The 12979-nt window shown below is 39.3% G+C and overlaps 1 protein-coding gene across 1 annotated transcript in view; it reads right to left on the bottom strand.

Moving 5' to 3' along the window:
* Window positions 1-5067: 5067 nt before the first annotated feature.
* il1rl2 (interleukin 1 receptor-like 2) overlaps window positions 5068-12979 on the bottom strand; it is a 19964-nt gene continuing 12052 nt past the window's right edge. Inside the window, exons 4-11 of the mRNA XM_015017440.1 lie at window positions 12431-12605; window positions 11531-11599; window positions 11244-11370; window positions 9620-9759; window positions 9334-9486; window positions 7978-8142; window positions 7555-7743; window positions 5068-5438 (exon numbers count right to left, since the gene is read on the bottom strand). Coding sequence (XP_014872926.1) covers window positions 5245-5438; window positions 7555-7743; window positions 7978-8142; window positions 9334-9486; window positions 9620-9759; window positions 11244-11370; window positions 11531-11599; window positions 12431-12605 — 1212 coding nt within the window. The 3' untranslated portion in view covers window positions 5068-5244. The remainder of the gene's footprint in view (window positions 5439-7554; window positions 7744-7977; window positions 8143-9333; window positions 9487-9619; window positions 9760-11243; window positions 11371-11530; window positions 11600-12430; window positions 12606-12979) is intronic.

Genomic DNA, 12979 nt, shown 5'->3' with positions numbered 1-12979 from the left:
TCTAAAGCTTTATGCATTTTGATATCTAACATCTGCAGCTATTAGTTATCCAAAGATTTGCTGAGAAATATAACTCACCAGACTGGGAATAACTGTTTAAAAACACCAAACAATGACAGATTTACTTTATAAGGATGACACTCAAATATATAAAGTTATGAACAAAGTCAAGTATTTTAAAGACTAAAATGAAAACAATATTGCAAGTAAATATTACTAAATGTCAAATTGAGCCAGTCAGAAGAAACATTTTCCAAATGTTTTTCCTTTTCAATACTTGTGAAGCTAGTAAAAATGTCAGAACAGGCTCTGATAGAAAATAACACCAGGGCAATGATGCATGTGTCAAAAAAATCTCACTTTAACATAAACTTTAGGTGTGTTTTTGCTGCATGTTTTGGTTAAAATGTGTCCAATGTGACTCACATCGGTTAATGTTTGCAAAAATGTTATTTGAAAAGAAGCAATGCAGTATGATTATACCACTCAAATAAAATAAAAACGTACGGTGAAGGAAAACTACTTAGAAGTATATTTTCCCCAAACAGTTCCTCAAGTAATTGTAACTGATTAAATTTAATTAGTCCTCACCTTTTTGACATAAAATATCTTTAAACAAAAGTTTTATTTGTACCTAGAGTCAGGTAGTAACTAGTTACATTTACTTGAGTAACTTTAAAAATTTACTTTAACTTTAACTTGAGTAATTTTACCATGAAGTGTAGCTAATCTTACTTGAATAATATTTCTGGATTCTCAATCTGCAGGAAACATGTTTCAACCAAAAATTCACCAGACACAGACGCACACCTGCAGTTTTTGTAAAAAAAATTCACAATTTTTATTGAAAGAAACTGATTTGGAAACATCTTTATTTGTCTAATTGTGTTATTTTTTTTTGTTACTTACAAGAATTATTGTCATTTTGGTCCTTAAAATACCAAAACCTCTACTTAACCTTATATTTTGGTCCGTCTGATGATGTAATTGCTAAATATTAATTACAATAACCACTTACTCAGTACTTTGAGGATGATTTTTACCAAATAATTGCTTTACTCTTTCGTACGGCTACTTTTTTACTTTTAATTCTTGAGTAAGAATATGTTGAAGAAGTGCTGCTCCTACCGGAGGACAGTTTTCGGGTACTCTGCCCACCTCTGTCTGCATCTCAATCCTAACAATAATACTAGGAACAGAATATTTTGCCAAATTCGCTAATTATAAGAAACGTTTGATGATTTTAGCAGCCCGCTCGTTTGTATAAAAGCACGCAGTACACGAGCGCATGTAAATTCAATGTAAGTTTCTGCTTACCTCGACTGCTCAGGTTGACTGACTTCTGAGAAAAGTTTGCTGCCAGCCTGAGCTCTTATCTTTTGCATCGACCCTCCTCTATTGCTAGAAAAAAAAAAAAAGAAACAAAGAAACGGAAATTAATGAGGATTAAACGCGATTAAACTCAATTGAATTGCTCCAATTGGTAACAAGTAATTCAATTAAGTTGGTTCAAGTCATTTCTGTTAGAGTGTAGACTGGTTTTCCTGGCGTCACTATCAACATGCTAGACTGAGCATAACTTCAGCAGATGTTGACTCTTCACTTGGGTCTAATAAAGAAGCAAGGAGGTTAAAAACTAGCATGAACCACAAATCTCAGAAAAACAGAGAGAGAGTCCTCCTCTCCAAGATGGAGGCTTGAGCTGGATTATTTCAGCCTCTGGTCAGAGGCAGACCCACCAGTGGGTGGGGACATTTAGCTTAGCACTCTTTTCCCGGAAAAAGCCATAACAGCCAAATACAAAAATACTATTTTGCAAAACTGGGAAATTAATTTCAAATGTTGTTGTTTCCATCGGCCTCTACTAATGCGATACTTTCAAAATGCACATAAAAAAAGAAAACACTGATGGGAGCTGTTGAGAATAAATAATTCTGTGTTTTCCTTTTATCTCTTTTAGCTAGTTGCTAAGCTAAAGCTAGAGGAAAGGACATGTTAGGAAATGCAAATGAGAGCAGGTGTAAAGGAGGACACAGTAGGGAAAGCCGTCTTTAGGGCATAGAGGCTAACAAAGCAGATCACAAATTCTTCTGGGTTGTCATTTTGTCCTGCTAACTCCTAAAGGTAGCATAAGAAATAGACCGTCTGTATTTTGGTATTAATAAATGGAATTCATGAATTCAATTCTCTGACTTTTCTTTAACCTCATACATCAAGAACTCAGCATGCAGAACGGATTAATTCTCCACAAAACACAGCTAATGAGTTACAGTAGTCTATGTGTGTCGTAATAAAGACATGAAAGACTTTTTCAAAATCTCCAAAACAGAAGCAGGACTTTACTTTGACTAAATGATTAGCTGAAAGATCTGACATTTGAACTCTCTTGTTTTTCTAGCTTTTAAAAACAAAAACTGTCAAAGAAAGTACAAAGATGTCCGACAGAGAACCACTGATGTTTTGAGTCAGGGACCAAAGAATCTTGTCAGGGTTAAAAGAGTTGTTGTTGTTGTTGTTGTTGTTGTTTTTTTGTTTTTGTTTGTTTTATCTTTATGGATATGCAAATCTAAATGAAATGGGATATTAATAAACTTTCAATAAACAGACATGTAAAACACAATGTGAGATTTATGAGAAACGGAGTCATATTTTGCACCTCAAATCTTTTTAAAATCTCATCTCACTTTTATGAACTCTGTGTTGTGTCTCGTCTTATTTGCATCCTTGAGGTTGAAACTGGAGATTTGCAATGCAGAGCGAGTGAGATTACAAACCCAGAGACGCAACCGGCTCGTTTTAATATTCCTCAAAGCTGCCCATCAAGTGAAGTGCAAATGTGTGGAGAGCTGCAGACCTGTTGAAAAGCATGATCTGTTCAGAGGGAGTCGCAGCGTTTCCTTCTGATTGCTTCAGCACAGGAAATAAGACGGAAACCAGATTATATGATTAAACTGAACTGCTGACTTTTGGTTTAGAGTGTCCTGATTAGGGTTATTTGGTTTCTCTGCCCAAAACACTTGGCATTAATGGAAAACAAACATTTCTTTTTGGCTTTTCGTTGAACCTTGATTACAGAATTTCTTTTTTTTTTCTTTTTTTTTTTTTTTGCTAGAATGCAGCTTTGAATCTGAGAGAAAATCTGTGGAGAGAGCCAAAGATTGGGGTGACAATGAGGCCTTTTCGAGGGTTTGAGTGGTGTAACTCCAAAAAAAAGAGATTTCTCCATTAATTACTGTATGTGGGGCCGTGCTTTGGGACCAGGAATTGTGACATCATCCGTTAAGGTTGACAAAACTGCAATGCAAAAACAAAGTTTTGCTGATAATAAAATCAAAAATAGTCATTCCACTTGACAAGCAAACTGGGTTTTGTCACTTCTCTCCACCTTTTCCCCATCCGGCTAAAAATGGAATCAAAATATTTAATCTAAAAATGCATATTGTCATCCAAATGGTTGATGTGTTTTCATTTAATTTGTGTTCTGTCATTGTTATTTGTGTCTTAGTGAAACTACGTTCTTGGGTTTGCTTCTGAGTGCCAGTAAAGCTACAGCTCAGCCAGATGTGGCCGATACCTTGTTCCAAGAGGCTTTATTTATTCCAAAACCAGTTACTGATCTGATTAATTAAAGGACGGCAATGGCAACTAAGCATTTGGTGCAGGTAAACGAGGAAAGCGTTAGCTTTGAAGAGCCCTCCGACTAGCATAACATCTCTATTTAACATTTGACCGAGTGCTTTTCATTGAAAGAAAGTCCGTTAGTGTGTCAGTGAAAGCCAGTCCTCTGAGTAGACTGTTGCAAATAACAGCTCAGCTACTGTCAGCTCTTTCCATTAGTGAATCTCTATTCCAAAAATTTTAAAAATGCTGCTAAAGCAAGAGTTTGTGGTAACTTTACTATAATCGTTTCTCCTGAGAGTCTTCGGAAAACGTCCAGCCTCACTGAAACAATATTCCTCGTTGAAACCACCATGAGTAAAAACCTCCTTTTGGGTGTGAACTGGTATTTTCCTCAGTGACTCAGTTTCCTTCCAGACGACTGCATCACGTAAAGTGGGTATTGCAAACTGGTTGCAGGTGTGATCGTCTTAGACAAAACGGTCAGCTCAGCAGAGGGTCTTAATGTTTGGAAAGAGAAGAAAAAGTATAAGGAATGGTGAAGTCAGACAAATAGACGATGTTGGTTTAAAAAAGAAAATAAGAGAAGACAGAGGCTCTTTCACTCACAGTGATGCTCAACTCTTACATTACAAAACTGACATTCAAAGACACAATATTAAATCCATCAAGCCAGTGGTTTTAATGTTTTTTTATTTAAAATCAAATGCTTGGCAACACTTTATTTGACGAGATGCGCATAAGACTGACATAACACCTGTTATGAACATGAAGGAGTCTTTATGAATGTCTATGTCAATGAAGTGTCATTCGGTAAATAATGATACTTTTAATGCAAAGTTGCTCTAAAAGTTGCATTGAAAGTCCATTAAAAATGCCAACTTTGCATTAAAGTGTCAATATTTACAAAATAATGCAAAGTTGGGACTTTTAATGGACTTTTAATCCAAGTCTGATTTGTTATCAAAGTTATGCAAGATTATACCAATGTGTACAACTTGGTATAATCTCTTGACAACAAAAGTAATACTATTTATGTCTGAAAACCCCCCAATGTGGCTGAAATTAAACAATTCTGCAAGGAAGAATGAGTCAGATTTCCCTCGTAGTGATGTTAAGACTGATTGATGGCTATCAGAAATGCTTATTGGCATTTATCACCAATAAGGGGGCATTTACTGCTTCTCACAGGGACAGGTTGCAACAGCTGACATGCTGTTAATTGTAAAAATGCTCCATTATAATGTTTGTTGTTCGCTTTGATTTGTGAAGAGGAAATCAAATCTGTGGTCTGCATTGGTGTCCAAACCTCCAGTTTGGGAACAAGTACAGCAAAAGCTTTCATGGAGGCTCAGCTCTACGAACTGAATCAACGCTCTGTTGTCACAATGAGCGTTCAAGAAATCTGAGATGCTTCAAAACAACACCAAAGACAAGAAAAGTAACACAGCTCAAGGTCCTTTACTTTATAAAAGTATACGTTATCTGAAATAAATAATCCACATGGCGACTCAAATGTTTAGTCCCCGCTTGTGGACGACTTCAGAAGACAGACTTCTGAAAACTGAAGCTTCTGATGGATGCCATCTTTAAACCTTCCAGGTAAATCAAAGTACGTTCACCGCTTCAAGCGATACTCTGTGGCGTCCTTGCAGGTACAGCAGGCATGTGACAGCGCAGGCTCTTCCAAAAGTTTCTTTTCAGGTACATCTGAGTCAGTTTGTTGGTTTCAGCAAACGAGTTTTTCCACTCCAGAGCTCCTTGTGTCCGTTTGATGTAGCGCAGTGACTCCGGCAGCTGACTGTAATCGACCGGACCGTCTGGCAAGAGAGAACAGGAGAGGCGACTGCATGAGAGGTGATGCGTTAAAGTGGTTTTATGCACTTTTAAAAGGCTTTCGATTTCCCTTTGGTTTAGATTTTACCTCCAAGTGAAAAGGTTTAGGAAAAATTCAAGTTAACTTGGTAAAACCTGAATGAAGAGGCGTAGAACTCTCTAAAAACATAAAGCGGACGTCGCTTTATTCGTTATCTCAGGATCTTACACAGGAACTAGAGATGCTTGGCTTCAAGCTTTGAGAGAAATTATCTGATTCTTCTCAAGTCGTGAGATAAAACAACAGTTTGTTGCTTTGAGAACATTTTGGTCTAATGAAGTTTGCTGAAGTTTTATCAACATGCTGCGCTCAGACTGGAGTCTGATCAGTGAGAAACTCGAAAATCCTAGATTTTATTTTATTTTTTTTACCAACGGTGAAGGCATCACAGTAAGCCAGGCCGGGGTCAGATTGACAGCATTTCAAAAGTCAAAACATGGAGGCTGACCAGAGTCACTTTGTGTCTTTTTCTCCCCCGCATGGAACATAACAGATGTGGGAAGCAGCTTTTTTAAGTCTTAAAAGACCAGGTAAGGAATTATCCTCTATTAATGTGGGCAAAAATGTTCCTTCTTTGTCTTGCGATGGAGAGCTTCTTGTCATTTGTGGCGTGAACGGTTATTGAAGTGCAGATTAGAGTTCGGTCTTATCTCAACGCTGCAGGGAGTTAAAGTCATGTCGCAATCTGACTCAACCGTACACGAGTGGAAACTTAGAAAAATTTACTTTATTGCAGCAAGTTGTTGAAGAGGCTAAATCATTAGTTTCTTCTTTTTTATATGCACACTGCAAAAATAAATAAATAAATAAAAAATTACAAAGTATTTTTGATCTAGTTTCTATTGCAAATATCTTAGCACACTTGAAGTAAGACAAATCTAACTTTTTGGCAGCCTATAGAAACTTGTTTTAAGTCAACAATTCCTCCATATTAATGAAAATGTACTAGTTCCACTGGCAGATAATTTCACTCATAACGACATATTTTTCCCATAAGCAAAATAATCTGAAAGTTTAAATAGTTTTTCATCAGTATTATGAAAATACTGATTTAAAATAAACTCCTATACATTGCTGAAAAGTTACTTGGAAGTCAGTTTTGTTTTATTTCAAATGCACTAAAACATTTGCACTAGAAATAATTGGTATAATTTTGCAGTGTTTTCATCCTTCTGACTTAAGCTGCACTTCAAATGTCTCACTGGGACCTGATCATGAATATCAAAAGAAATAGTTTAGTGAACATCTGTCTTGTTTTGTGACAGACAAACACAGAATTGGTTGTGTCTCTCAGCTGAGCAGAAATGGCTTTTATGCGTTTCTGGGTCTTACTCACAGATTTTTTTGGCAAAATCACAACAATCTGAGGGCGGGAGAGGGCAGACGTACTGGCATACCGGGGGAATTCCCCAGTGGGCCTGGTGGCCTGTGGATGAGCTGTCGCCTTCACCCTGGACTCATGCGGTTTCCTCTTGTTTTGCACGATGCCTCAAACTACAAAATGTTTTACGATGATGTGTGGCAGTCACACAGTGTACAGGGTGAGAGAGCTGCTTGTATTTGTGTTGAGTGGGAGGGGAGGGGCTACGGACGCAGCAGCGCAGCCAACACTCAGTCAGCATTGAGCAATGAGTACATGAGGATGATTGACAGCGCTAAGACCATCCTCCTGGCTCTGATTTTGTTATTTTTGGTCGGGAGTTGTGCATTTCTTCATACGACAATAGTCTGAATTAATGTCTGAAGCTCAGGGAGGAGGTGAAGATGAAGGTTTTCACAGATCATCAGTCTCTCATGTCACACTGTCACAACATAGTGACAGCTTTAACAAACATCCATCCATCCATCCATCCATTTTCTGAACAACCTTGTCCCTCAGTGGGGTCGGGAGGGGTGCTGGTGCCTATCTCCAGCTAACGTTCCGGGCGAGAGGTGGGGTACATCCTGGACAGGTCGCCAGTCTGTCGCAGGCTTTAACAAACATGCAAAACAAAAATAAAAATGGCATACTGCAGATTTAACGTTCACAAAACTCAAGCGAGAAGACTCTTGGCCCTTACCGACTTCCACCAGAATGACTTTAGGGTCGTTTCGCATCAAGGCGTCGTGAAGGCCCACTTTCTGCTCGTACGTGAGCAGGTTGTGATTCTCCCAGAACTGCGCCGTCTCCTTTGATTTGCCAGCAGACGACAAGACGATAAGCAGTCGGCGGCACTGGCGCACCGCAGCGGAGATGACGTCATGGACCGCTGTAAGACATTAAAGACAAGAAACGCAAGTCGTGACTAAGTGATTACACCAGACACTGCGAACGGAAAACCGTTCGTGTGCAGCGCGTGGCAACAGCTGTCGTAGTTTTGTGGTTACAATCGCACAAAACGGGAGATTTTGGAAGAAGCTGTGCTTTTAAAAGGAAGTGTTCTGACAGGTTGTTACTAGAAAGCTCTCCTTTCCCATGACGTGGTATTTTTGTGGTTCCTGACCTTCTCCAGGGCGGTCGTCCCGGCCTCTGATGAACAGGGAGTAGCCGTGTTTCTGCTCCAGCTCCTCTGGCAGGAGCCGCAGGGTAAAGCAGGCCACGCCGTCCAAACCCAGCATGGCTGACTGACCGACACTCACGTAGGCGTCGTAAAGCTTCCCATCTGGAACTGTTGGAACAACGAGTGATCGTTGTCAAGTTGATTGCTATTTTTGCTGCAGCTGTGCAATAGAAACAAACTGTTTCTTCTCACTGAATGACATTAAATCTCTTTCCTGTTTTACTAAGATATCCTCTCAAGGGATTTGAAACCATGTTTCCAAGAATCTGGTCATTTGGTCCATGTCACGTCTTTGACCCTCGATGTGACCCCATGAGTGGCGATTCCCTGATTTCCATTAAAGCAGCGTACACCCTTTATCTAACGCTCATAAAAATTACAGTAGAACAGAAACATTAAGCATATAGATCCCCCATTTCATTTGCCCTCTGTTAAAATTAATATTTTATTTATTTTCTGTAACTTCTGTTTGTTCTCTATTTTTTATTTATCCACCTTCTTCGATATGAAAATATTTTCTGTGCTTTTTTTGTGTGCTTTGTTTTTATCTCTGGCTTTTGTTTTGTATTGATTTGTGTTTATTACTCAAATTGCCGTTTCATGTCTTTACTTGAATGTCTGTATATGGTGTTCATTGTTGTGCTAAAAATTTGAAATAAATCATGATTTTAAAAAAAGGATTGCCAAAAGTAATTTATATTCCCTGAATGCCAGACTGATAAGAGATATATTTTTCAATTTCTTCTAATCCAGAAGTTTAGATTTGTTCCTTTTAAGATTTGTCTGAATTGCCTTTTAAACTCTACGACTCGGGTCAGCTGGGATTGCTGGGATTTTGGCCCATTCCTCCTTCTGACACAGCTGCTGTAATCAAGTTTGGTTTGTATCTCACATTCACCTTTTCCACTCTGCCCGCTAAATTTCCACTGTACTGAGATCAAGCCTTTATGATGGCCACTTAAAACGTTGACTTTGTTGCGGCTAAGCAACTTTGTAACTAATTTTGGAAGACCCATCGGTGCCCAACCTTTAGCTCCAATGCTGTGAGGTAAACCATCAAGAGTCCTCTGGGCTTTCGCAAATTGTTTAAGAACTTAATATTCTTAATGTCTGATCTCGAATAAGGTGGCAATGGAATATCCTATGATAATTCTGCCATTTAGCAAGTAAATATGGTTTTGTTCAGCCTAACTGACTTAAAGAAAAGGGAAAGTTTAGTCCAACAGTGAGAAGAGATGGCTATATGTCTTTTTATACAGTGTATGTAAAAATCTGTATGATACAAGACGAACTGCTCACCTTGTTTAGAAAACAATGTCTTAAGTGCCCTGTATGCTAAGAAGAGGTTGACTTTACAGATGAGGAAGAAGGCCGTCAGGATCAGGATGGTAAAGAGGGCCGAGAGCCAAAGAGACACAATCATGTAGAACGTGTTGTGTTCAGTTGGGTCAGCTGAGGAAACAAGGCAGACAAACACAAACGGCTACTCAACATGAAGCGTGTAAACAAGAGTCAACAGGTTTTCTGGTTAGACCGGACACCGAGCGATCACTTTAATGCATCCGAGACGTTTGGAGCAAAATACCTTCTTGTAGCCGGACCTCCCCGACCTTCTCTTCAGCCGGGCTTGAGATGTGGCAATTGATGGGGATGTTCAGGAACTCGTTTCGAACTGTAGCGATGGACAGAGTGGACTGACCAAATACTTTGCCTCTTTCATGGACACTAGAAAAGACAGTAAAAAAATCTGTCATTTAAAAATATGAACCCTAATAGACACTGATTACAAATCTGCTTCTTAAACTGCCGTGACCAGTACGATTGAAGCATGTTTTGTACAACAGGTTTTGTCTTTTAAGACGTAAAGTAGTAGGGGCAAGTAGTTTTCATTCACCCCTGTTGTGTATATTGTGTGTATTTGGGAATATAAAAGGTAAAATTGGAGACATTTTCAGTTGTGGCAGGATTTTTAAACAAACTGATCATCTGACGATGAAAACTCAATGTTGAAAAATATTAGGAACCAAATCAATCAAAAAGTGGACAAGGCTGTGATCATTCGGAGCCTTTTCAAGCAAGGCGAGTAAATCTTCATCAGCGCAGACAGAAAGTCGGCATACCTTAGCATGAGGTTAAATTATATTATTACTGGGTTGTTGCTGTAACATCTAAGCAACACTTGTGTAAATTCCTGATATATGGTGGCTTACAAAGGTACTCATACCCCTACAACTTTTCCAAATTTTGTCACATAGCAGCCACAAATCAAAATATAACGTATATAAAGATAATTTTCTTCCTACTTCACAATTGTGTACCACTTTTTGTTGGTTTGTCACACTAAAATCCATCCATCCATCCATCCATTTTCTGAACACCCTTGTCCCTCGGTGGGGTCGGGAGGGGAGCTGGAGCCTATCTCCAGCTAACGTTCCGGGCGAGAGGCGGGGTACATCCTGGACAGGTCGCCAGTCTGTCGCAGGGCAACACAGACACACAACCATGCGCACACACGTAGGGGCAATTTAGACAGACCAATTAACCTAACAGTCATGTTTTTTGGACTGTGGGAGGAAACCGGAGTACCCGGAGAAAACCCACGCATGCACAGGGAGAACATGCAAACTCCATGCAGAAAGACCGGGGCCAGGAATCGAACCCAGAACCTTCTTGCTGCACGGCAACAGCTCTACCAACTGCGCCACTGTGCAGCCGTCACACTAAAATCCAATTAAATATATTCATGTTTGTGGCAATAGTGTAACAAAATATGGAAAGGTTCAAGGGGTATGAACCCCCTTTGCAAGGCACTGTATAGTATTAACTTTGACACTCATGATGCAGAAATTTTTGGCATGGGTAAAAACTCTGGGACAACCAGGTTTACCCTGAGATCAAATGACATTAAGCAGACATGGTATTATGTTGTTTACTAAAGCTGCTTATGTTTCTCTGCCTTTGAGATGCAAGACAAGTTGCAGTAGTGTGACTGCAGCACATGGAAAATGTTCCTGCTGCTTTTCTTTTGACTTGTTTAAGAGCCTCGTGTTTATTTCATCTCATTATCTATCAATGGCGAGTAGATTGACTCGTGACGAATAAAACAACGATTGTCCCCTGGGTCTTCAACATTTCTTCTTCTTTTGCCAACAGCCCCATCCAGGTTAACAAATTTAACCACAACAACATGATAAGACGGAGAGACTCACAATTTCCAGGACTCGGCAAGCCCGCTGATGTCGCTAGCGTATGTCCCGTTGATGATCCAGTACATGGCAATCTCTTCGTCCTCACTGAAGCCGGTGTAGGCCTTACAGTGCAGCTCTGCTCTCTTGCCTGGTTGTCAAGTAAAGTGGCAAACAAACCAAGCAGGAAGTGAATGACAAATCTGCTTTCCCACCAAATCACAGAAGCAAAAACTCAACAAAATGAGGGATGCACAGAACAAAGAGATAAAAACAATGAAGCTAGAAATCAGAATGCTTTGTTTACTTACCCACTTCCACTATGACCACCTCGTTTTTGGGCCTCACAACATGAATCTCTGGAAAGAGATCTGGAGTACCTACAACCACATACATTTGAAAATGATATCAGGGAACAGAAAAAAAAAAAGAGCACAACACTTTATAAACAAATACAAGAGTATTTATGCTGTTGCAGCAAAGACAGATATCAGGATTTGGTGAAAACATGAGGGAGTTGTGAAATTACCGAAACAAATGAAAAACTGGAAACATTACAGGAGCTGGTGGGATTTCTGCCAACCCTTCGTGTGTCCTACATGGAACAATGGCCGCCTCTGTCTGTATGTCAGTACTGTTTTGTCCGTCTGTCTGGGCTAAGGAGTCGAGTTACATGTCAGAAATCTTTACTTCCTTAGAAGAAACTCAAGCTGGAACTGTGACTGGCATCAAAAGGTGCGTCTGGCACAAAATCATCCACAAAAAGAATGCTGAAACACGATGGCTACTTCATTTTTGGGGGTTTCCTTTTCTTTGGAAGTGGAGTTTATGTTGACGTGGGCGGTAACAAATTAGTCCCAAATACCAGTCAGTTACTTTTGAGCGTTTGACTTTGACATCAAAGTGTTCACTTAAATCAAACAGCAATGGATTGTTGCTAAGCACATTTCATGCTTTGAAGGCCTTCAGATCTGAATCTGAAGGAACGTCTGTTGGGCCGTTTGAGGAGAGCTGGGATTCAAAAATCTGTTCTCACAATCTGATCAATCTGAAGAATGTATTAGAGATAAGCAGATGTTGTCGAGTCAAGCTGTGGGGTGCAAACAGACCTTTTACGAAATAAGACCGAGTTCTGAAATTAATTCAAAAAAGCTATTGGTATATCACAAAAATCCTTAACTTTAACTGTCCAAAGTTGAGATATACTGTACCGTTTTTGACAGTCATTTGGACGCTGCGTGCTGCGGTGTAATTCCGGCCGTCTACAGTAACGTCTATGTGACACGTGTATTTTCCTGCATCTGCCTCCGAAACCTCCGCCAGCCTCATGAAGCCGTTTGTGTTCAGAGAGATGGACTCTCCATCCGGCTGCACCTGCTGACAGTCCTGTGTACAAACAAAATGCATTCTTTGTTTCTTTTCTTTTTTTTGGGGGGGGGGAGGGGGGAGAGGGCGGGGAATGACGACAAATTAAATCATTTTTAATTTTTTTACTGTTTGCAAAAAATGATTTAGAGTTGAAAATCACAAAGGAACATTTATCTCAGCAGAAATGTGCTCTTATAAGACTGACAAAGTAGTAATTTTGAGAGAGTAGTCATTGTTTTTCTATTTGATTTTCTAAGCTGAGATTATTGTGATTGCTGCACACAGCATGTAAAACACTGACTGCTCCAAAGATACAACTTAATAAAAAAATAAGAAATTATTTTGTTTATATATATATATATATATATATATATATATATATATATATATAT

The sequence above is a fragment of the Poecilia latipinna genome, unplaced genomic scaffold (assembly GCF_001443285.1).
Source record: "Poecilia latipinna isolate Pla-1442-1.1 unplaced genomic scaffold, P_latipinna-1.0 Scaffold2142, whole genome shotgun sequence".
NCBI lineage: Eukaryota > Metazoa > Chordata > Actinopteri > Cyprinodontiformes > Poeciliidae > Poecilia > Poecilia latipinna.
This window is presented reverse-complemented; position numbering and strand designations above follow the sequence as displayed.